At 36.4% G+C, this 24172-nt stretch overlaps 1 protein-coding gene across 2 annotated transcripts in view; it reads right to left on the reverse strand.

Annotated features, from left to right (window-relative positions):
• Positions 1 to 3361: 3361 nt before the first annotated feature.
• Positions 3362 to 24172, reverse strand: part of LSMEM1 (leucine rich single-pass membrane protein 1) — a 41710-nt gene continuing 20899 nt past the window's right edge. For both annotated transcript variants that reach the window (XM_074193890.1, XM_074193891.1), the window contains 2 exons: positions 18862 to 18996; positions 3362 to 6859 (listed from right to left, as the gene is read on the reverse strand). In XM_074193890.1, the coding sequence (XP_074049991.1) occupies positions 6729 to 6859; positions 18862 to 18996 (266 nt within the window). In that variant the 3' untranslated portion in view covers positions 3362 to 6728. The remainder of the gene's footprint in view (positions 6860 to 18861; positions 18997 to 24172) is intronic.

Consider the following 24172-nt stretch of genomic DNA (forward strand, 5'->3'; position numbering starts at 1 on the left):
AAAAGAAAATTAATTAGAGAATAAACATGAAAGAGGAAGGAGTATAAATGTTGGACTAAGGAACCTGTGCTAAGATTAAGGGAAAGTAAATAACATCTCTTTGCTGAAATTCATTCTCATTTGATTATCCTCACTCTTATCTGAAAAAAAATGAGAATTTCCTTTCATTAGAATTACCAGACTATGGAAAGAACTTAAGGTGTTTCTTTTATCTTCATTGTATAAAATGAAGGAAATAAAAGGTTTCAGAGTATATTGAAAATATAAGCTACAGGAAGTTGCCATCTGTGAGTCTGACAAGTTATCTACATTTTTTGATTTGTGACAATCACAGGCTTTGTATCTCTCAGCATCTGTCATAGTGCTTCACATACAGCAAGTGTTTTAGAAATGTTTAGCAAATAAATGAATTGAATCAATGGAATCTAATGAGAAACTAAAGAAGCTCTCACTTAAAACAATTCTACTTCCCAGCTTCCTATTTCTATCCATAGTGCCACCATTCTCCCAATCAGCCACTCTTGAAATCTTAAGAGATCTCTTTGGTCCTATCTGCCCCACTTTCCTTGTTTCATCCTATAAAACATCATCCTCTAGGCAAAATATTCCTTGTGTCTGTTCCTTCTCCATTACTAATGCTGTGATCTTAGTTCAGGCTTTTATCATCTCATGCCAGAGTAATTCTTAGGATCCTAAGGTCTATTGATCAAAGAGTTTTTAAAGGCTATAGGGTCCAAACCTCTCATTTTGCTAATGAGCCACAGAGAGCCTAAATGACTTGCCTAGAATCCCAAAGCTCATAAGAATCCAGGGCAACATTTGAACTTAGATCTTCTGATTTTATACCCAGTACACTATCTGCTCTATCACCTAGATGCTTTTTATATGTAATAATCTAAATAGTCTTACTTTTTTTCATTCCTAGTTTATGTCCATCCATTCTACACACTGCTGCCTTACTAATCTCCTTTAATCCTTGTTTAGATTACAGAATTATAATATTTAAGAATTGGAAGGAACCTTGCATGGTTTACATCATATGTGTGGAATTCTTTCTGTGCTTGCTTCCACTCTTGGAATCTCTGGAACCCTGAAAGGCTCAGTTCAGGGCTGCCTCCTTTAACCTCCTTATTCTAGTTATTAGTATTCTCTTACTACCACTGCTCCTTCCCCTCTTCCCAAATACTTGGTATATAATTTTTATATTAAACCATTTATATTGCAATGTAAATATTAAATTTATAAATTATATATAATAAAATTCACAATTTTATATTTTGAGCCATTACAGTTTGAAATTTTATTAAGACTTTTAGGACAATCTATATTTTAAATTTATTTATATAACTAAAGGTTCAAAGTTCATTTAGATAAGACTCTTCTCATTTGTGAAGATTAATAAATCAGAAATCCAAGCTTACAACTGCCCTCCACTCTATTAGTTTGGCATTCTCATTCCTCTTAGAAAAGACAATATTTGTAGTTCTAACCTTCATGTAACCATCCATAACCAGTCAATCAACATACATTTACTAAGAACCTTCTCTAAGCTAGGCAGTCATTGTTTTATAAAGACAAAAATGAATTGGCCCCTATCCTTAGGACCATGTATTCTATCAGGGAGACAAATTGTACATATGCAAAGATATATAAACTATATATGTAATAAATAAATAGTCATTGGGGGTCATTAGAAGATGTAAGAAGGAATCAAGAAAGACTTTGTGTAGAAGGTAACAAGATGATTTTTTTAAAGTTTTTGCAAGGCAATGGAGTTAAGTGGCTTGCCCAAGGTCACACAGCTAGGTAATTATTAAGTGTGAGACCGGATCTGAACTCAGGTACTCCTGACTCCAGGGCTAGTGCTCTATCCACTGTGCTACCTAGCTGCCCCCCAACAAGATGATTTTTAAAAAGAAAGAAAAGCTTCCAAGTATGGAAGGTGGGTAGCATTAGGGGAATGCATTCCAAGTATAGGGGATGGCTTTTATAAAGGAACAGGGACAAATGTGGAGATGACATGATTTATGTGAAGAGTAGCAAGAATATTAGTTTGTATTTGTATATGACTATATGAAAGGAACCAACGTATAATAAAAACTGGAATTATATAGTGAATTATGTGTAAATAACACACAAAAGACTGTTCCTAGAGGTAATAGGAAATCACTGAAGTCTATTGAGTAGGGGAGTGCCATGGTCAGACTATTTTTGTGCTTTAGGAGAATCACTTTAGCAGCTTTGTGATTAATATCCTTTGGGGTCAGGCCAAAGTGATCATTGCTCTAGGGCAAAGATATCAAAACTTGCAGTGCTTCTGAGTACAACCAGAACCAAAATAAAGTATATTTGGAGATATTTAACAAAATAAATTTAAAAATATAATTAAATAATGTTAATATGTGATTTTTTTCAAGCTAATATATAGCCTGCAGGGTTCCTTATGTATAATTTAGTGGTCCCTATTTTATTTGAGTTTGAAACCAGGGTTCTGAAGCACAAGCTATTGAAACCCTTTACTCACTTAATGTCTAACATTGTTACCTGTTTCATAGTATATATAAATTGTAATTTTACATTCAGTAGATTGTAAACTATTTGAGAAGAACAGTGATTTCTAATCTGTATCCCTATTAGAGTCTAGCAGAGTTGTGAAAATAGTAAATTTTCAATCCAAATTTAATCAATTAAGATAGAAATATCTCATTATCAAAAGACTTATCCCTATACCCATGAAAATGAAGTTAGATTTTAATACTATTTTTCCTATGAAAGTATTTCTTTGGAGAGTTTTTGAATCTATATCCACAAAATAGGAAAGAAGAGACAGTACAGAAAAATCTTTCCCCCTAAGGGACAGATTGGATCTAAAGTTCCCACTATCCACTTGCACCTTCATTTGGGGGGGCGGGGAACAAAGTCATTAATTATTATTAGCAATTGTTTATTTCTTATTATTGTATTTCTCATATTTTTACTCTTATTCCACTACCAAAATATGTCTGTAAGAAGGAGGAAAATGAAAAAAAAAACATGTCTCAACCTTAGACACAACAGGTCTTGTTTCCATGCAAATAATCCTCTAAAATTAAGATTAACTCTAAATGCAAGAATTTCTACAGTGTTTACCATGAGATACTAGAACACTGACTTTGGAGTCAGGAAAACCTGAAATCAAATCTGGTCTCAGACACTTGATATTTCCTAGCTGAAGGACCCTGGGCAAGTCACTTAACCCTGATTACCTCACATAAAAAAATAATACTAGGTGATTTGGGTATAAATAATAGTAAAATAATAAACCATGAGATACAATATATTAAATGAAATATAAAACAAACATTTATTTTTTGTTATACACAGTAGTTAGCCATAAGAAATACTCTGAAGGTAGGTATTCAATGACTAAGTCAACCATAGAGACTTTTTCAGGAAGCATAAAGGTATCTGTAAGAAATAGATCTGCAGGAAATAAATTCAGGGAAGTTGATGTTTCATATCTCCCAGATGTTCAGTTTCCTAAAGTTATATAGAGAGTCTATGGTTAACAGTTTATTTCAGTTATGGTAAGTAGAGTTTAGGACAGTGAATTGCTAATTAATTTGTGAAACTATGAAATAAGGGCAAGAACTACTGGTTCTTCGCTCCCTCTGGGGGAAAAATGACAATGGCAGTGGGAAGTAAGGCATTTTTAATAAGGAACAGAGGGTGCAGGGGCAAGTATCACAAAAAGTACAAAGATAATACAGAAGGGGGAGGATAGGAGGCAGATGGCATGGGAGGGGCTGCCTAAGGCAGACAGCATGGGGAAAAGAAAGGGAAAGGGGAGAGTCACATATAACCAAGGATTGGAGTTAGGAGCACTTGGGCAACATGGACCCAGATGGTAATTAAGGAGCACTCAGAGGACAGGAGCTTGGAGTTTCATTGTGACAGGTTTCTTGGTAGGGGACAGACTAACTCTTAGTTTATTAACATATCAACATCATCTCAAAGTTGTCAGTAGCCTTCAGGGTTTTACTGAGAATGGAGTTTTTCTGAGTTTTACAAATGACAGGACCAAAAAAAGGATAGCCAGGTCTACAGGGTTTCCCCTGATTTAGTATATAGTTTTATATAGTGCATTGAGTTTTAGTAAATACATGTTATAGTTTGAAAATTATCGATCTATAGTACAATCTGTAAGTGACTTCTAGGTTCCCCTTTGCAATCTTAGTTCCTGTTAATGTTACTTTATACTGCCTACTTATAAATTTAACTAAATTAACTAGAAGAGAGTGGGTCCCAGGAACAAAACAAGATAAAATTTTAATACAATTTTACACCTAGGTTGCAGACAGTCACCTAAGTGCGGGGGGGCACTTGATGGACACAGGAAAGCCTCTCACCTCCTAAATATCTCATTTGCCAGGCTGTCACCAGTGACTATCAAACTACCAATCAGTTATCAAACAGTTAATAAGTTCCTGTTAAGTCTCAGGAGTTAATAGGTGCTAGAGATACAAACCAAAGGTGAAACAGTCTCCGCCTTCAAGGATCTTACATTTCTCTCAGGATGGACATGCAGAAAAATAGTAAGTTAATACACGGTTACTTTTGGAAGGGAAGGGAAGACAGCTGGTGAGAGAGGACAAAATAAGGAAAGACTTCATGTAGAAAGTAATGCTTAAGTATGAGTCTGAGGTTGAGCTGAAGGAATTGGGCATTTTAAAAGTGAAAGGTAAGGAAGAAATGTGTTCAAGGTTGTGCAACATAAGACTAATGTAGAAATGAGCACTGAACATTCCTTTAAGTTAAGGAATTATCTTCTCCTAGAAAGGCAAAAATTCCTAAAGTCATTGCTTGTTATTAATACAGAATCACAGAATGTCAGATTTGTGAAATGTCAGATTTATATCCAACACATCTGAAAAATAACACATTTTATAGCCTATCTGGTGTGGTCATTCATTCTTTGATATTGGAATGTCAATTGGGAATGCCAGTGAGCAGGAATCTACTACCTTAAAAAGCAGCCCAATCTATTTTTGGACAGCTTGAATTGTTAGCAAATTTTTCCTAACATTAAACTCAAATTTACCTCTCTGCAACTTCTACTCACTGATTCTAGTTCTGCTCTCTTAGCTAAAGGAAGGGTAGCTAGCATGTTCTAAGTCCTTAAGTTTACAATTCCTCCTATGATATGAAATAAAAACAGGTCCTTCACCAACAGGTTAAGATCATTCAAAAAAAAAGTTTTCTTTTTTATGGGAAATTCAACAAACAAGATAAATTTACAACAAAAACTTACTGAAGTAGAAGAAATTTTTATTTATTTCTCTCTTATACTCATAGAAACACTAGTACTATACATAGGAAACTAATCTGGAAATATTTTTTATTATTTTTACATAGAGTCAAGGGATGTTAATAAGCATTACTAAGCAACTACTGTGAGCCAGACATTGCAGATACAAAGGAAAACATAAAATAATCCCTGTTCTCAAGGAACTCGCAGTCTAATAAAGAGAGACACATGAAAATAACTATATACAAATAAGCTACATAACTGAATAAATTGGAGATAGTCAATAGATTAGCATCAAGAGATCATCAAGAGGGACAGTTAGGTGGCACAATAGATAAAGATCACTGGACCTGGAGTCAGGAGGACCTGAGTTCAAATTCAACCTCAGATACTTAATAATTACCTAACTGTGTGACTTTGGGCAAGTCATTTAACCCATTGGGGAAAGACACACACACACACACACACAGAGACAGGGACAGAGACAGAGACAGAGACCATCAGGGAAGGTTTCTTGAAAAAGATGCGAAGTTAAGAAAGCCATGAGGCAGAGAGAGTTTCAGGCATGGGGGGGGGTACCCATGGAAAATTCCTAGAAGTGGATAATGGGAGGTCATGTGTGAAGAATAGAAAGGAAGACATTGTCACTGGATAGTAGAGTATGTGAAGGGATAAGTAGAAGGGGAGAGGAGAGGAAAAGATAAGACTAGAAAGGTAGAGCTAATAAAAGTACAATCATCTGAAAAGCTATGTTTAAAGCTCACTTAGAAGGTTTTAGTGTCATTCATACCAGCACTTTAACTTAGAATACAAAACATGTCAGTGCTGGAAAAAAATTAGATGCATCTAGAACAACCTTCCATTTTACACTTACGGAAAGGATTTGTAGTATAATCAAAAGAACAATGGTTTTAAAGTAAGAATATTTCAATTAAAACCCTAATCTTTACTCCCTGTGTGAACTTGGACAAGTCACTGAACTTCCCTGAGCTTCAATCTTCCCCTCTGTTAAAAGAGACAATTGGAATAGATATACTGAAGTTCCTTCCAACTCTAATCCTATGATATTATGATCCTATGAAGCTGATGCACAGAGAGGATATGTGATTTGCCTAAAATCACACAGGTTATGTAAGTGGTAGTGCCAGGAAGAGAACCCAGGACTTCTCGCTGCAAATCCAGTGCTCTCTCCACAATATCTTCTCATTCACATCTTTTAGCTTCACAAAGAATTAACAACTGTATCACTGAGGCCTGAGAAATTGCTATTTCTAGAATTGTTACTCATGAGTACAATTGAAAGAACATCACCAACTCCTTTTTCATCTCCCAGACAGTTGCCCTCTTATAGTAACCTCCTGAAAAGTTCACCTTGAAGATTCTATGTAAAGTTAAGAGGAATCTTCAGACTTTCACAACTGATGTTTTACAGATGGCTTCTTTAGTTTTCAATAGCATCCAATTGGTTAAGACGATTTAATATCATGCTGTTTATTTTCTTGAGCTCATCGATATCTTTTCCTTCAGCTGTTAATCTTTTCGAGACTTCATCCATCTTGCTTCCAGTTTGAACTTTAAAAAGAAAAAAATAAATTGTCAGTTGGTTTTGAACGTGTTCTACCATAACTATTCAATGTTTAACATTAATCCAGACACTGTAAAGAACAATTGTACAAGGACAAGTCTGCCTAGCAGGAAGTGAAATAACATTATATCAAGTGAAGGATCAGGGAGAGAAGGGAGAAGGAAGAACAGAAGAAAAAGAGGTCACCCTTCATTGAAATATCTGGTGGTCGACTGGTGATAATATGGAATACCCTTGGCAGATAAATATAAACCTTGACTAAATCAAATACATTTATGAAGACAATAATAATCGATTTATTACCTCATTTGATTCATACACAATTCTGTGATATGGGTGCATTACCCTAGATTTGAAATGAGGGAGGGGTAATTAGGTAGTAAAGAGGATAGAGCAACGGCCCTGAAATCAGCAGGACTTGAGTTCAAATCCAACCTCAGACACATAATACTAACTAGCTGTGTGACCTTAGGCAAATCACATAACCCCATTGTCTTGCAAAAGCAAAAGCAAAAAAAAACTTTAAAAAATAGGGGGGGCAGAATCATAATTGAGGATATAAGCAGGGATAGTAGAATATGTGAACCCCAGTTCTCCCCAAACCACTCCAAATATCTTTAAATAATATTCTAAATAAAGTCTAGAGTGGCAGAACCCACAAAAAAAAGACAGAGAAGCAATTTTTCAGCCCAGAAAAGCTTGGAAAATTGATGGGAAGGGTCTTTTGGGTTAGAAAGGACCCACAGTATAACTCTGAGCTGCTCCAGAGAAAATTGGCCCCAGTCATCCGGAACAGACCATGCGATGACTGGATCAGTAGCAGTGGTGGTAGTTTCCAGACCTCTCAGTCCAGAGATTGCCAAAGACAACTTGGAAGGTCAGCAGAAAAAAAATCTGCGGCAATGGGATGAGTGGAGCATGGTCCAGCACAGACCTCAGCAGTCCAGGTATGACTCCCCAGCAGACCAGCAGCAGTTCTTGGGAGCCTCTGAATCAGCAATGGCAGCTACTTCCAGAGCTCTCAGTCTACAGATGGTAAGGGTGTCAAAAGGAAATTACTGGGGTCTCTTTGCTATCACTGAGGGGAGACTATTGTTTTGTTCACATTCAGATTTGGGTCACAGTATGGGTTCACAGTCTCAGGAGGAGGAGCAGAAGCACAACAGAATTTCCTGCCCCAGTGGAGGAGGGACTCTCCTCACAGATCCAGGGCAGACCAAAATATAGGCTAGGAGAGTAGTCATAACTTTTCATAGGACCTTGGAAGAATTAAAAACTTGCAAGTCCATAGAAATATCTCTAAAAAACAGTTGCAAAAACCCTCAAAAATGTGGGGCAGGGGGGTCCTCCACCCTGAAAACAAAGCTCCACTTTAACAAAGAGCTAAAATCAAGTCAAAGCCTGGGGAAATGAGCAAACAAAAGAAGAAAAAAAATCATATCATAGACAGTTATTGTGACATGGCAGATCAAAATAAACATGCAGAAGATAAAAGTTGGGGGCATCTAGGTGGCACAGTGGATAGAGCACCAGCCCTGGAGTCAGGAGTACCTGAGTTCAAATCCAGATTCAGACACTTAATAATTACCTAGCTGTGTGGCCTTGGGCAAGCCACTTAACCCCATTGCCTCGCAAAAATCTAAAGAAAGAAAACAAAAAATATATGAATAGATCTCAGGCTATGGAAGAGCTCAAAAAAAGAGTTTTGAAAATCAAGTAAGGGAGATTGGGAGGAGAAATGAGAATGATGAGGGAAAATTATGAAAGGTGAGTCAACAGCTTGGAGAAGGAGATGCCAAAAAATACTGAAGAAAATAACATCTTAAAAACCAGACTGGGCCAAATGGAAAAAAGAAGTTCAAAAAGCACATAAGGAAAAGAAAGCCTTAAAAAGCAGAATTGATCAAATGGAAAAAGGAGATACAAAAGCTCACTAAAAAAATAATTCCTTAAAATACTGAATGGACTTAGTGAGAAATCAAGAAACATTAAAATAAAATCAAAATAGTGGTTAGAGCACTAGCCCTGGAATCAGGAGGACCTGAGTTCAAATTTAACCTCAGACAATAATTACCTAGCTATCTGACCTTAGGCAAGTAATTTAACCCCATTGCCTTGGAAGAAAACAAAAATGAAAATGAAAAATAAAAACAAAACAAAAAAATCAAAGAATAAAAAAACTAGAAGAAAATGTGAAATATCTCATTGAAAAACAATTGAGGGGTGGCTAGGTGGCGCAATGGATAGAGCACAGGCCCTGGAGTCAGGAGTACCTGAGTTCAAATCCAACCTTAGACATTTAATAATTACCTAGTTGTGTGTCCTTGGGCAAGCCACTTAACCCCATTGCCTTGCAAAAACAACCTAAAAAAAACAATATCGAGGAAAACTGCCCTGACATTCTAGAAGCAGAGGGGTACAACAGAAATTGAAAGAATCCATCAATCACATTCTGAAAGAGATTACAAAATGCCAGGAATATTATAGTCAAATTTCAGAGCTCCCAAGTTAAGGAGAAATATTGCAAGTAGTCAAAAAGAAACAACTTAAATATCATGAAGTCAGAGTCAGGATAATACGAGATGTAGTAGCTTCTACTTTAAGGGATCATAGGACTTGGAATATGATATTATAGAAGGCAAAAGAGTTGTGATTTCAGCCAAGTATTAACTCCCCAGCAAAATTGAACATACTCTTTCAGGGGAAAAGATAATCAATCAATGAAATAGGGAACTTTCAAACTTTCCTTATGAAATGACCAGAGTTGAACAAAAAAATCTGATGTTCAAATACAAGACTCAAGTGTAACATAAAAAGATAAACAGGAAAAGCAAACATTAAGGAATTTAATGCTGTTAAACTGTTTATATTACTGAATGGGAAGATGATGCTGATAACTCACATGAACTTCCTCATTTCTTAGGGTAAGAAGGAGTATATGATGGAAATTGAATTTGAAAGGATAAGATATTAAAAAGTTGGAATTAATGGGTGAGAGAGGAATGAACTGGAAGAAAGGGAAAGGGAGAGAGAGAGAGAGAGAGAGAGAGAGAGAGACAGAGAGAGAGAGAGAGAGAGAGAGAGAGAGAGAGAATGGAATAAGTTAAATTACATAAAAGAAGCAAGAAAAAGTGGAGCAGGAAAGTAAAAGAGGTGAGAGAGTGAATGGCTCAGTGAGTGAATTGGCTCAGAGAGGTAATAAAATAAATATTCATTTGGTATGGAAATTCATTTTACCCTAGAGAAAAGTAGGAAGGGAAAGGGGGGCAGAGGTGGGTAGAAGGGAGGGAAGATTGTGAAAGGGGGAATTTGGATGCAAAAACATTTTTGAGGAGGGCCAGGATGAAAGGAGAAAGAGAATAGAATAAATGGATGTTGAGGGGAATAGATTTGAGAGAAATACACTGAAACAAATTTCTTTGATAAAGACCTCATTTATAAAAAATAAGGGCCATTCTTATTATATGATATGAACAGTTTTCAGATGAAGTTATCAATGCTATCTATTTAAATCATTTTTTAAAAATGTCCCTTACTATTGATAGGAGAGATGCGAGTTGGAACAATTCTGTGGTACCACCTTATATCTATTGGTTTTGATAATTGGACAAATGACAAATGTTGGGAAGATCTAGGGAAAATGAGACATTACTGAACTCTTAGGGGAATTGTGAAATAATTCAACAATTCTATAGAGCAACATAGTACTAAAATGCCCAAAGGGCTCTAAAACCATGCTTATCCTTTGACCTAGTAATGCATATAGGATATTTATAACAGCTCTTTTCTGGTGGCAGAGAGCTGGAGTTTGAGGGGGCAGCCCATCAGTTGGGGAATGGCTGAACAAACTGTGGCATGTGATTAAGATGAAATGCTATTCTGCTATAAGAAATGAACAGGATGCTCTCAGTAAAAAACTTACATGAGCAGATCCAACTAAAAATGTACCTTAAGGGGAGGCTAGGTGGCACAGGCCCTGGAGTCAGGAGTACCTGGGTTCAAATGCGGTCTCAGACACTTAATAATTACCTAGCTGTGTGGCCTTGGGCAAGCCACTTAACTACGTTTGCCTTGCAAAAAAAAAAAACCTAAAAAAAAAAAAGAAAAGAAAAATGTACCTTATACAAAGTGTCAGCAATATAATATAATCAGCTGTGAATGACCTATCTTTTCTCAGTAATGTTGTGAACCAAGTCTGAAGGACTTAATGATAAAGAATATTATCCAATCCAAAGACAGAGCTGATGTATCTAAGTACAGACTAAAGCATACTTTTTAACTGTATTTTTCTTGAGGTTTTTCTTTTTTGGGGGGTTATGTTTACTTTTATATCATGACATTGTGATGTTTTTCAGGACTACACATTTTTAACCAATATCAAATAATTTGTTTTCTCAATAAGGAGGACTGGAGGGAAGAAGGAGGAGAATTCAGAATTCAAGGTTTTAAAAGTGAATGTTGAAATTTGGTTTTTCATGTAACTAGGAAAAATAAAATTAAAAAAAAGATATGAGGAAACAGGTCTGGAATTTTGCAGGTAGTAAGTATCTGACAGAGGGTGCAAACTCAAGATTTTCCTGATTCTTATGTCCCCAGAATTCTACCCACTGTACCATCATTGAAATGGACAGCATGATTATTCCCTTCAAAGTGATTATTGCAATATCCCCTTCTGAAAAGCATCCTCCAAAAATGGATCTGACTCTTCATTTTGGAAATGTTATTTGTTGTAATGAAACACATTTCTTTCAGTTGGAAGATGGTGGAACTTGGGACCAGAATGGTATGCAACATGATATCATTTCAGTTTTTACTGATTTTGTTTCACTGTTTTCTTTTGCTACAAAGGAGGGCTGAGTGGGAGGTGTCGGTATATCAGGAAATGCCAAAAAACAAAAGACATAATATTTTTTTAATGTCTTTTTTAGAATTATTTGGACATAACTCTAGAATAATAATTTCCTTCAAATTACTTTTGAGAGAGAAAGAAAAATATTTTCAAGTCAATTAAATCCAATAAAAACTTATTTGAAAATCAACTTTGTCCAGGCACCCTGCCAAGCACTGGGGATCCAAAGCCAGAAATGAAAACAATATGACTTCAATAGAGTTCCTGGCAATTTAGTAATCTATTAAACAACACCATCACTGGTATTTACAGAAGTTAAAATTTCCCAGAACTATAGAACAAAATCTATTACTCTTTTAAATCTACTATTTATATCACAGTTTCATGAAGTTTTTTTCAAGGTCCACCTTTCAAGGACTAATTATACTGATACCTTGCTATGGTTCTCAGCTGATAAAGTATTATGGAAAGGTAAACTAGATTTTCATACTGAACCTTCCAGCCTTGAAATAAGTGCCCTGTAGAGCAACTGTTCCTCTTTGAATCTGAAATTATTTCAACTGAATTGTAGTATTCATCAAGCCATGAGAGAAGGAAAGGAGCTTAGCCCAGCTACAGTATATCATATACTTCCAGGAGGAAGTATGTAATTCAAGTTATTTCATGGCACCTCCACCAACATGTATCATTGTATATTTTGACAGTAACGTTCTTTCTTCTCTGGGGAAACTCCTTAAATCTGTTCTTAATCATAATAAGAGCCTTATTAACCCAAGAAGAAAAGCCACATTTTTCTCTCCATTAAAAATTAAGAAAGCACAGGATTAGGGATTTGGAACTAGGAAAAACCTCAAATCATAAGATCATAGGATGACATCTTTGGAGCTCAAAGAGTTCTCAGAGATCACCTAGTCCAACCCTCTCATTAATGTAAAGGAGGTAAAGGAGGCCCCCTGGAAGGTAAATGACTTCCCAAAGGTAACATGAGTGTCAAATAGCAGAATCTGGACTCAAACCCAGGTTCTCTAACTCTAAATCAAGCAACAAGGATTTGACATGCCTCAATAATGTAAATGTAAATGATACAAAAAGGATGCTAATCTCTGATTCATTTTAATGAAGAATCTTGGACCCAAAACAAAGATAATGAAATACACCACCCTCCTCTCAGTAAAGAAATGGGAATGGATGTGGGATGTTAAGTACTCTAGTGCCTCTTGGCTTTGCTCAATTGTTTTATTTTGTGATGGAGAGGACCTCATTTTTTTTAGGCAAGTCTGTAATATCAGAGAAAGAGAAAGAAAAATGTATATAGTTCCTACATATGGCAGGCATTATGCTAAATGATTTGCAAATATTGTTTCATCTGATCCCCACAATAACTCTAGAAGGTAGATGTTAATTCCTATTTTGTAGATGAAGAAACTGAGGCAAAGAACAATTTGGGATCACACAGCTAATTAATGCCAGTCTGGATTTAAACAAGGTCTTCCTAACTCAGACCTAGTGATGATGATGATAATACACACACACACACACACACACACACACACACACACAAACATATATATATACAGACATACATATATAAACACATATACAGAAGCACACACACACACACACACGCACACACAAATTACACTGTGTCAGACTGTGGATGATCAGACCAATATGAGCTCAAAGTGCTCTACTACAGGTTGGGCACAAATAGTCCATGCGAACACCTGGGGTGGGTACTCTAAATTTATAGATGTCATGTTTCCTTTGAGCTGCTTCAATTCTACCTTCCTCATAGAGTGAAGCACCCTTATTGATGAGGGCATGCCATGCTAGATGATCCTATGCCAGTGTCTCCCATATTGTACAATCAATTCTAAAGTTTTTCTTTTTCTTTTCTTTTCTTTTTTTTTGCAAGGCAAATGGGGTTAATTGGCTTGCCCAAGGCCACACAGCTAGGTAATTATTAAGTGTCTGAGGCCAGATTTGAAGTCAGGTACTCCTGACTCCAGGGCTGGTGCTCTATCCACTGTGCCACCTAGCTGCCCCAATTCCAAACTTTTTCAAGACCTTCAGGGTGTCTTAGTATTGCTTCTTCTGACCCTCTTGTGAGTGCTTGCCCTGTGTGAGTTCTCCATAAAATAGTTTTTTGGGCAAGTATACTTCTGGCATTCTAACAACATGACCAGCCCATTGTAATTGCACTCTCTGTAGTAATACTCCATAGTTTAGCTCAAGAAAGGACCTCAGTAAATCTTCTCCTGTCAGGTGATCTTCAGGATCTTCCTAAGACAATTTAAATGGAAGTGATTCAGTTTCCTGACATGGAACTGGTAGACTCCAGGTTTTACAAGCATAGAACAATGAGGTCAGCACAATGGCTCTGTAGACCTTCAGTTTGCTGGTCAATCTAATAACTCTTCTCTCCCATACTTTCTTTTGGAGCCTCTCAAATGCCGAATTAACTCTGGTAATGTGTTTGTGTCAACCTCATTGTCAATGTGTACCTCCTTGGAAAGGACACTACCAAGGTAAGTGAACTTGTTCACAGTACTCAAAACTTCTCCATTTGCTGGAATCAATGGTTCGACATATGGATGGTGTGGTGCTGACTGATGGAGAACCTGTGTTTTCTTGGTGTTAATTGTTAGATCAAAATTAGCACAAGCAGCAGAGAATTGGTCCATACTTTGTTACATCTCAGCTTCAGAGGCTGCGTTGACTGCAAAATCATCTGCAAAGAGAAGATCATGCACTAATATTCCCTCCACTTTGGTCTTGGCTTGCAACCTTTTCAAGTTGAAGAATTTGCCATCAGTGCAGTAGCTGATCTTGAGACCATGTTCATCCTCAGTGAAGGCATTTGGTAACATGATTAAAAACATCATGCTAAAAACTATGGGAGCAAGGACACATCCTTATTTTACTCCATTGGTGACTGGGAAATCTCAAGATCATCACCCACTATCCAGAACCTTGGGTGTGCATATCATCATGAAATTGAAGTACAATACTGATGAAGTTCTCTGGAAAACCAAATTTTGACATAATTTTCCATAAATCTTCAAGACTGAAGATATCATAGGCCTTGGTCAGATCTAAAAATTTGTATACAGCCCTCTGCTCTGTTCCTGGCATTTTTCCTGGAGTTGTGGGCAGAAAACACTGTATCGATTGTTCCTCAATCCTTTCTGAAGCCACTCTTCTGACTCTGAGGAATGTGGTCACAATGAAAGTGAATGCCATGAAGCTGGGGTAGGTTTTACAATCAAAACTAATCTAGTCAACATCTTTTATTGCCTATCAAAAGGAGTGAATGATAGGCTCATGACAATGAGATTGCCACTTCCAAGAAAACACCATGTCACCATCATTAGTGTCTATGCTCCCACCATGACAAAGACTGATGAACTTAAAGAAAAATTTTATGAAGACCTGGAGGCCTTTATCAATGTACCAAAAGAGGACAAGTTTATAATTCTGGGTGACTTTAATGTTAGAGTAAACTCAGATTACCAGACATGGCAGGAAGTTCTTGAGAGGAATAGAGTTGGAAAAAGCAACAGTAATGGTCACCTTCTATTGAAGACTTATACATCCCATGACCTCATCACAAGCACTGTCTTTCATTTATCTAAATGCAATAAAACTTCCTGGATGCATCTTCATAGCAAGCATTGGCATCTATTAGACTATGTTATTATTGTAAGGAGAAGAGACAGACAAGATGTGAGAGTGACAAGGGCAATGTGTGGTTCAGAATGCTGGACTGATCACAGATTCATGCTCTCTAAGCTAAATATTCATATTCATCCAAAGTGGTGGCTCCAAGGAAAATAAATACTAGAAGAATTAGTGTCAAGACATTATAGTATCTCTCTGAACAGGAACAGTTTGTTGCTAACTTGGAGGGAAAACTGAGCCAGCACACAATTGGCAACAGTGGAGGAGAAAACTGGAGCAGAAAAGGAGTGGGCAGCTTTCAGAGATCTGATGTACAGTACTGCATTTGCTCATTTGGCCCAGAACACTCGCAAACACCAAGACCAATTTGATGAAAATGATGGGGAAATACAGAATCTGCTAAATGAAAAATGAGAACTCTACAGCATTTACCAACAAGATAGTTCATCCATTTCTAAGAAGGTAGCATTTAATTCCATCAAAAGTAAAGTCCAAGTGAAACTTAAAGAGATGCAGGACTCTTGGCTCAGGCAAGATGAAAGATGAAACAAGGCAGATGAAATTCAATTTTATGCAGAAAATAAGTAAAAATGCTTTTATGATACCTTGAAGGCTATTTATGGGCCAAAAATGTATGGTGCATCTCAACTACTCAGTGTAGATGTATCCACATTGATTAGGGACATGATCCTAGAGAGATGGACTGAACACTTCCATAGTGTTCTTAACAGACTATCATTAAGTAGTGCAGAAGCCACTGACCATTTACCTCAAGTTGAAGTCAATCAGTCCCTAGCCAAAGTTCCAACTGAAGAAGAAGTTTTGAATGCCATTAGGCTCCATTCAAGTGGCAAAGCACCTGGTGCTGATTCTATTCTATCTGAGGTCTACATGGTGTGTGTGTGTGTGTGGGGGGTCCATTGCTCATCCCAAAACTGAAATTTTCCAGGTTATATGGCATGAAGGGCTTATCCCCAAGAATTCAAGAATTCATTGTCCATCTCTATAAAGGTAAAGGGAATATATATTGTCCTGCGACAATCACAAGCACTTTTTATTTCTCTTTTAGTCATTGCTTGTAAGATTCTTGCCAGAATCCTTCTCAATAGGCTAATGTCTCTCTCTCTCTCTCTCTCTCTCTCTCTCTCTCTCTCTATATATATATATATATATATATATATATATATATATATATATTACTAGATATAAACACTAGCTATATATATTGTATATATGCATACACACACATGTGTATTTATATGTACATTACTTTCCAGGGTAAATGTTGTGAGAAATTTGAGACATAAAATGAGAAATAACCTATAAAACAAAATTAATTCTGTTTAATGCCAAAGCATTAAACCTTCAGGAATTAACCCTCACCTTCCCCCCATCCCTACTCCCCCTTCAAACCCTAAGAAAAGGCTTCTGTACCAAGTCTTACATAGGGCTTTGGTCAGTTTCTGATCTGAATGATTCCAAAAAATATTTTCTATCTCAAGAAATGTGTTGAAAGTGAATTTCACCCTGATCTCCTTAGCTAGAAGTGATATTCTCCCTCTAAAAGTCTCTCAGGCCACTCAGGTTGAGCTCTCCTGTTCTCTTAATGATTTTCTCATTTTTTATCAGTGGTATTTGTATGAGAATCATCCCTCTATTAGGATATAAGCTCCTTAAAGGCCAAAGTCACTTTCCAATTTTAGCAACTCTATCACATAGGACAATGATCTTTCCATAACAGGTACTTAATTTAATTCAATAAAAATGTATTAATTCAAGAAGCACTTTTTAAAGTGCCTATAATTTGTAAGGCACAGAACAAGTGGCTGGAATACAAAGGTAGAAATCATAAATTGCCCTCAAGGAGGTAGCATTCTACTTGTAGAAACAAAGAAAGACAAGTCAATAGGAGATAATTTGAAGGACAATAGAACAGTAACCAGAAGAATCAGAAAGGTCTTCCTAAGAAATAAGCTAAGTCTTGAAGATGCTAAAGTTTCTAAGAGGGAAAAAAGAATTCCAGACATAGGGGAAGGCCTATGTAAAGGCAAAGGGGCAGTAGATACAATTTCAAGTTTGGGAAACAGAAAGAGAAGTCTTTGAAGGGGAAAAATATGAAATGTCTAACAAAGATAAGCTGGAATCCCTATTAATGAATATTTAATGAATTGTTGAACTGAAATAGAATGTGTTCCCTTCTCAATAGGATCCTTATATCCTACATGCAAAAAAAAAAAAGTCATGGCAATTGAAGATTATTATAAAACTCAATAACCCCCTTGTCCATAAATACAGTTTAGGTCATTGATTTTAACTTTACAATCATCACTAATAGGGAGAGAGAAAAAGAGAGATGTGCACAGGATTTTCTGCACTTTGTAAATCATCAAATTTCCTTCCAATTTCATATATGATTGATGATGATGAAAATTATGATGTCGGTGACAAAGAACAATTTTCTATTGACTTCGTACCCTGTTGACCACAGAAATAGCACTTCTCTAAGCAGTAAAGTAATATGCCTAAGTAATTTTTCTTTCAGTTTCATAAAATACTTCTATAGGATAAAAGATACCAGAGAATTCTCAGATCTGCGTAACTTCTTCCTAAAGAACAGATTTTTGATTGCCTCTGTCTATGTCATTATCATTATCACCACTACCACCACTATCATCATTATCACTTCCTTTTATCTAGTGTTTTAAGGTTTTCACCATACCTGGATTCAAGAAGACCTGAATTCAAATTCTACCTCAGACATTTACTTAGCTGCATGATCCTGGACAAGTCTTTTAATCTCTCCAAGCCTCAATTTCTTCTTAAGTAAAATAGGGATAAATAATATTACCCACCATACAGGATTGTTTCAAACATCAAATGAGATATTATATGTAAAGTGCTTTGTAAAACTTAAAGCTATACAAACAGCAACTATTTTATTATCAATACAAGGAAGAAATTGCTTTCTAAGAAGGAGTTACCCACATCAATTGAGCATTTGTTAAACAAGTTTTATGTGCCAGGCACTAGGTTAAATACTGGATTAAACAATGCCTCAACAAGCATTTAGTAAACATTTACCGAGTGTGAGCAACTGTGTAATGAAGACATATTTTAAAAAGGCAAAACCCCAGCCGGTTTGGGGAGCTTGCAATCAAATGGAGAAAAGAAGAACAAGGTATATACAATTTTTATATACAATATATACAAAGAATGAAACAATTAATACTCTCAAGGAATTTACATTTTAAGGTGTTATTTTATATCTTTTATCCTAGAGAATCCCTAAATACTTCACAGAACTAAAAGATGTTATATTCATGCATATTACTGCACCCTCTAGAGAGAACTGCACAAAGCATTAAAACTTAACCATGAAGCTAATTGAAGGATACACATTCTATTAAAGCCTTAAGAAACATTTTAAGTAATAAGGTTCCTGCTGTGTTTTTTACTTACTTAGTAAGAATATCACAAAAAAAACCAGAGTCAAGCTGACGATCAAGGTAATGATCAATCCCACAAAGAATAAGCTTCGGTTTCTGATTCCATTCCCTATGTTAACAGCACCTCCTATGAACTTCTTTTCTTGAGCTAATGTAAAACAAATGAGAAAAAGACTTAGTGACTCAAACTTTATTCCAAGGTTCTCTGCTATGGAAAACAGATGGAATGGTAATGAGAGAAAACAGCTCTGCTGAAATCAGCACAACAGTTAGGAAAACTGTGATGAAATAAAAAGAATGTTGAATTTAGACCTGAGTTCAAATCTCATTTCAGCTCCCTGCTGTCACTTAACCTCTGGACCATGATTTAGTCAAAATGATAGAATTGAATTGTGATCCCTCAGATTATTTTCTCCTCTAAATTTATGTTTAGGTGGCACCTAGGATAGGTGATAGAACAACAAGCCTGGTCACAAAGACTGGAGTCCAAAGTCAGCATCAGATGCTTACTACCTGAATGGCTTTAGGTAAGCCATTTATTTACTCTGTTTGCCTCAATTTCCTTATCTGTAAAATAGGAATAATAATAATTACATCTGCCTTCCAAGTTGTCATGAGGACCAAATGTGATAATAATTGTAAAGGGCTTAGCACAGTGGTGATGATGATGATTTTTGTCCTTCATTCTCAAAGAAAACCATGATATCAGACAAGTGATAGATACCATGACATGTGAAATGGATTTGAGAGAGTGGGTAGGATGCTTAGTCACTAGCCCCACTTTCTCTTCCAGAGCCATCTATGTCCTGTGGCCAGATAGGAATCAGGATGACTGGAGATAGCCCTGAATGAAAAGCATTCAGATGTAAATGACTTGCCCAAGGTCACACAACTAGTAAGTTTCTGAGGCTGCATTTGAACTCAGGTCCATCTTATTTCAGGGTCACCCTCTACCTACTGTACTATCTAGCAGCCCTGCACAAGTAAGCCCTATAGAAATGTTAATCTCTATTATCATGATGTTTGAGAAGTTGTCTTGAGGAGAGACTACAAATATGAATTATTTAGCTTTTGTTCTAGAACTTACGTTATTAATAAAGATTTCCTCCCTTTATTTCATTCTCATTCAAAACATAAACAGTGTTAAGATTTGTTGCTCTTGTCATTGTTCAGTTGATCTGACATGGCCCCATTTGGGGTTTTCTTGGCAATACTGAAGTGGTTTGTCATTTCCTTTTTTCAGTTCATTTTATAGATAAGGAAATTGAGGTAAACAAGGTTAAGAGACTTGCCCAGAGTCACTCAGCTAATAAGTGCCTGAGGGATGATTTAAACTCAGGAAGATGAATTGGTGTGACTCCAGGCTAGGCAACCTATCCATTATGCCACCTAGTTGCCCTTAATTATAACATTTATATAACTTATTAATGTTTACAAGGAGCTTTGCACACACTTCACAATCCCAAAAGTTTTAATGCATTTTAAAACTATTATAGCTTAAAAAGTCTTAGTGCAGTTTTAAGCATTAAAAGCCTAAATGACTTTAATCAAATAAATACTTATATTATTATTTGAAATGAAATAACAATTTAAGCTTTGATAGCTTTAAAACACACTAAGACTTTTGGAAAACATACTGTCTCATTTATTTTCACAATAATAAGGTAAAATAAGTGTTTTTAATCTACATTTTACAGATGAGGAAATTGAGACTGAGAAAATTTAAGTGATTTGGACAGTATCACACAACTAATAAATAGTTAAGGTAGGATTCTAACATAGGTCCTTCTGATTCTGTTACTTAATTTTCCTTTCCTTTTAAAAGGTCAGATAATTTCCAAGAACTTAGAGCATTCAGGTGGTAGCCAATTATAGAAGTGGGCCTATTGCTTTATGTTGGATTTATTTTTATCTTGAGAGGTGAAAGAAAGATGTCAGGCAAAAGAGCTGGTACAGTCTCTATCCTTTTCCCTGAAGTAGACAAAAGTATTATGGAGACTAAGACCCCAAAATTGGAGTGGCTATGGGATTTCTCCTTTCTATGAAAAAATAAGGCCTTAGAATTTTTCCTAAGGAGTAATTTGAGATAAAATTTGATGCCTGAATCTGGCTCTGAGACATTCCCAAATGTTAAAGGTGCTTCTAAATTTGGTTTGCTTAAGGTAGCTAGGTGCCACAATGGATAGAGCCCTAGCCCTGGAGTCAGGAGGACCTGAGCTCAAATCTGGTCTCAGACACTTAATAATCACCTAGCTGTGTGGCCTTGGGCAAGTCACTTAACCCTATTACCACAAATAAATTTGGTTTGCTGTGTGGAAAATCTTTACTAACTGTTTTGTCACTGAAATAAAAAATGCAATAGACTTGTTTTCACAAAAATTTTTCAATAAATTGGAAATTTTGGGAAGGATGAATTGAGGTGTTCTCTGAAACATCTTTTACTTTCCTTCATCTATCAAATAAATTTGTCTCAGGGTTATCTAAAGCAGAGACATCATCAAACTCAGGCTGCAAACTAGAAGCAAAAGTCCTAGGTACTATATGTAACTGGGAAATGTTTAACAAAAGAAACAAAAATACAATACAAATAAATAATGTTAATTTGTAGTTTTCTAAGTCAATAATGGCCCAGATTGTTTCTATTTGAGTTTAATACCAATGTTACCTTTTCCTATACAGGCTAGATTGTGTGTATTTTTTAAAATCTGTGCAGCACTAATGGTGGAAAGTCTTACAGCTAGCTCTCCAGGAAAAAAAAAATACATACTTCTAAATTTAATCTGCATTATTAACAGTTTCTCCATCACTTTCTACAGTCTAGAGGAACACTCACCTAAACCATAAATCAAGATTATATTAGTAGCAAATGTTCACACTGAAAATTTAACAATTGGCCCTCAGCAGTTTAGTGGACTCCAAATATAGCCTTGAGTGAAGGCTTCTGTTTTCATGGGTATGGAGAATTTACAATCTAAACTGTAATTTTGCTTGAAATAGGTCTGAAGTGGAACTAATGTGATCTTACAGTTTATCTAATCTGAAGAGATGGGTCATGCAGTTATTGAATCTAAATGGCAGAATCAGGACCATAATTCAAATGTAAGAAAGGTCCTATTCTTTTCTCTTCCTAAATTATAAGCTGGGGCAGCTAAGTGGAGCAGTGGATAAAACACTGAGCCTGGAGCAAGGAAGAACTGAGTTCAGATCCAGCCTCAGATAAGTACTGTCTGTGAGACACTGGACAAGTTACTTAAACCTGTTTGCCTTAGTTGCCTCATCTGTAAAATGAGTTGGAGAAGAAAATGACAAAGCACTTCAGCATCTTTGCCAAGAAAACCCCAAATGGTATCACAAAGAGCTGAACAATTATTTTTTTTCAGACTGATTTTACATTACTCTCTTTTTTTATACCCTAGACTCCAACCAGCCTAGTCTATTTTCTGTTCATGATATTCTAGCATTCCTTTCTGTGTCTTTGCACAGATTGTCCTCTATGCCTGCAATAGTGTCCCTTGTCCTCCTCTACCTGGTGGATCCCCTAGTTCCTTTCAAGGTTTAGCTCAAGTACCAGCTCCTTTAAGAAGCCTTATCTGATTTCCCCAGCTATTAGTCTCCCTACCCAGTCCCCATCTCTCACTCTGTGTACATGTATGCCTAAGTATGTATACATATTTATTCTATGTGTATTCATATGTGGATATGTTGTATATCCCTAATAACACCTAATTTGTATTTTTTGGTATTCCCATCCCCGGAGACTAGAATAGATCCTGTAACATAGTAAGCACTTAATAAATGTGTATTGATTTATGAAGCGAACGAATTGAAGCACTTATTAAGTAAGTAATTAAGCCATAAGGCTTAGAGGCTAATGTTGGTAGTTCCTTGCTAATGAAAGTGGTGAGAGTGGTCACATGACAGGACTCACAGCTGTTAGAAAGTGAGGAGTGAGCCCAAGGATAAGAGTGGAATGAGGGCTCTGGGCTTCCTTCTCCAGGAATAGGGAGAGGGAAAGAAGGATCAATGTCCAGTCAAAAGGCGAAAGTGATAGTAGTTAGGTTTGAGAGAAGGGTAGATCATAATGGGAGCTGGGCAAGCTGTATCAGGTATAGACCAATCTATTCTGCTGACTGTAAAATTGAGTTTGATGCTTTGTTTCGTCCATTTATTCACCTTCCAAGGCTCTAGTCACTAAAGTAAATGAAGTAGAAACTTAGATGCTAAGTCCATCTGTCTCTTTATTGGTTAATAGGTTATTTTTTCCCCAAGAAACTTCTTCAGGGGTACTGTTTCTAGCTCACCCTAGGTAAGTAAGCAATTTTTATTGGCCAGAATGATGGATTAATCAATCACAGACTTGTTTAACCTGGACTTAATCTTATTGCTAAAAGGTTTCTGATTCAAGGTCTGACTGGATCTGACTATAGGTGGAGACCACATCCATTTGCTTCATATATTGCTTCTGTCAGTTCTAGGGACAGATGGCAAATTTCCTCAAGTTCCAGAAATGATCAGATTTTGTAATACTAGACAAAAGAACCCTACTACCTAAAGTCATCCACTTAGGTCGCTGGTGTTTAGTAACTCCTGGGTAAGGAGTGCCAGACTGGAATCTATCTATCTATCTAGCATTTCAACTACCAACTGGGAAGGGCAAGATTGGAAAGACTTGTTAGTCAAGGTCCAAATCTATTTTATTTGATGTGACATCCAAGTCTACAAAACAAGACAACATTCAGTGGATTAGAAACTTGATTTTGAAGGTCAGGAGGAATATGTAGGCTGTAAAGAGAACAAGTTAGGACAGCAAACTATTCAGCTACTGTCTAAACTCTGGTGGTAGGAAAATTTGCTTAGTGGACTAAAACAGTACCCTAAAATCCCTTAGTGAAGGGGATAGAGATTTGGGTTAGTTGAGGCAAGGACCTTCTTCTACATAAAAAAATTAGGGTCCAGTAACAGTAAAAGCTTACTAGGGTTTTAAGATTTTCAAAATACTAGATATATACATATATATATGTGTGTGTGTGTGTGTGTGTGTGTGTGTGTGTGTGTGTGTGTGTATAATCTGAGCCTCAGAATAACTTTGAGATGAATGCCTATTGTCTTCATTTTTACATTTTATTGAAATTGAGACTCAGAAGTTGAATGACTTGCCCAGGGTGACACTGCTAGAAGTAGTTGAGGCTTTCTAGAAGTACCTTCTGATTAAGTGTCAGACTTAGAATTAGGAAAATCTTACCTCCCAGCCTCAGTTTCCTCATTTATAAAAAATGGAAATAATAATATCTACCTCACAGGGTTGTCGTGGAGGACAAATAAAA

This window comes from Macrotis lagotis, chromosome 7 (assembly GCF_037893015.1).
Source record: "Macrotis lagotis isolate mMagLag1 chromosome 7, bilby.v1.9.chrom.fasta, whole genome shotgun sequence".
NCBI lineage: Eukaryota > Metazoa > Chordata > Mammalia > Peramelemorphia > Peramelidae > Macrotis > Macrotis lagotis.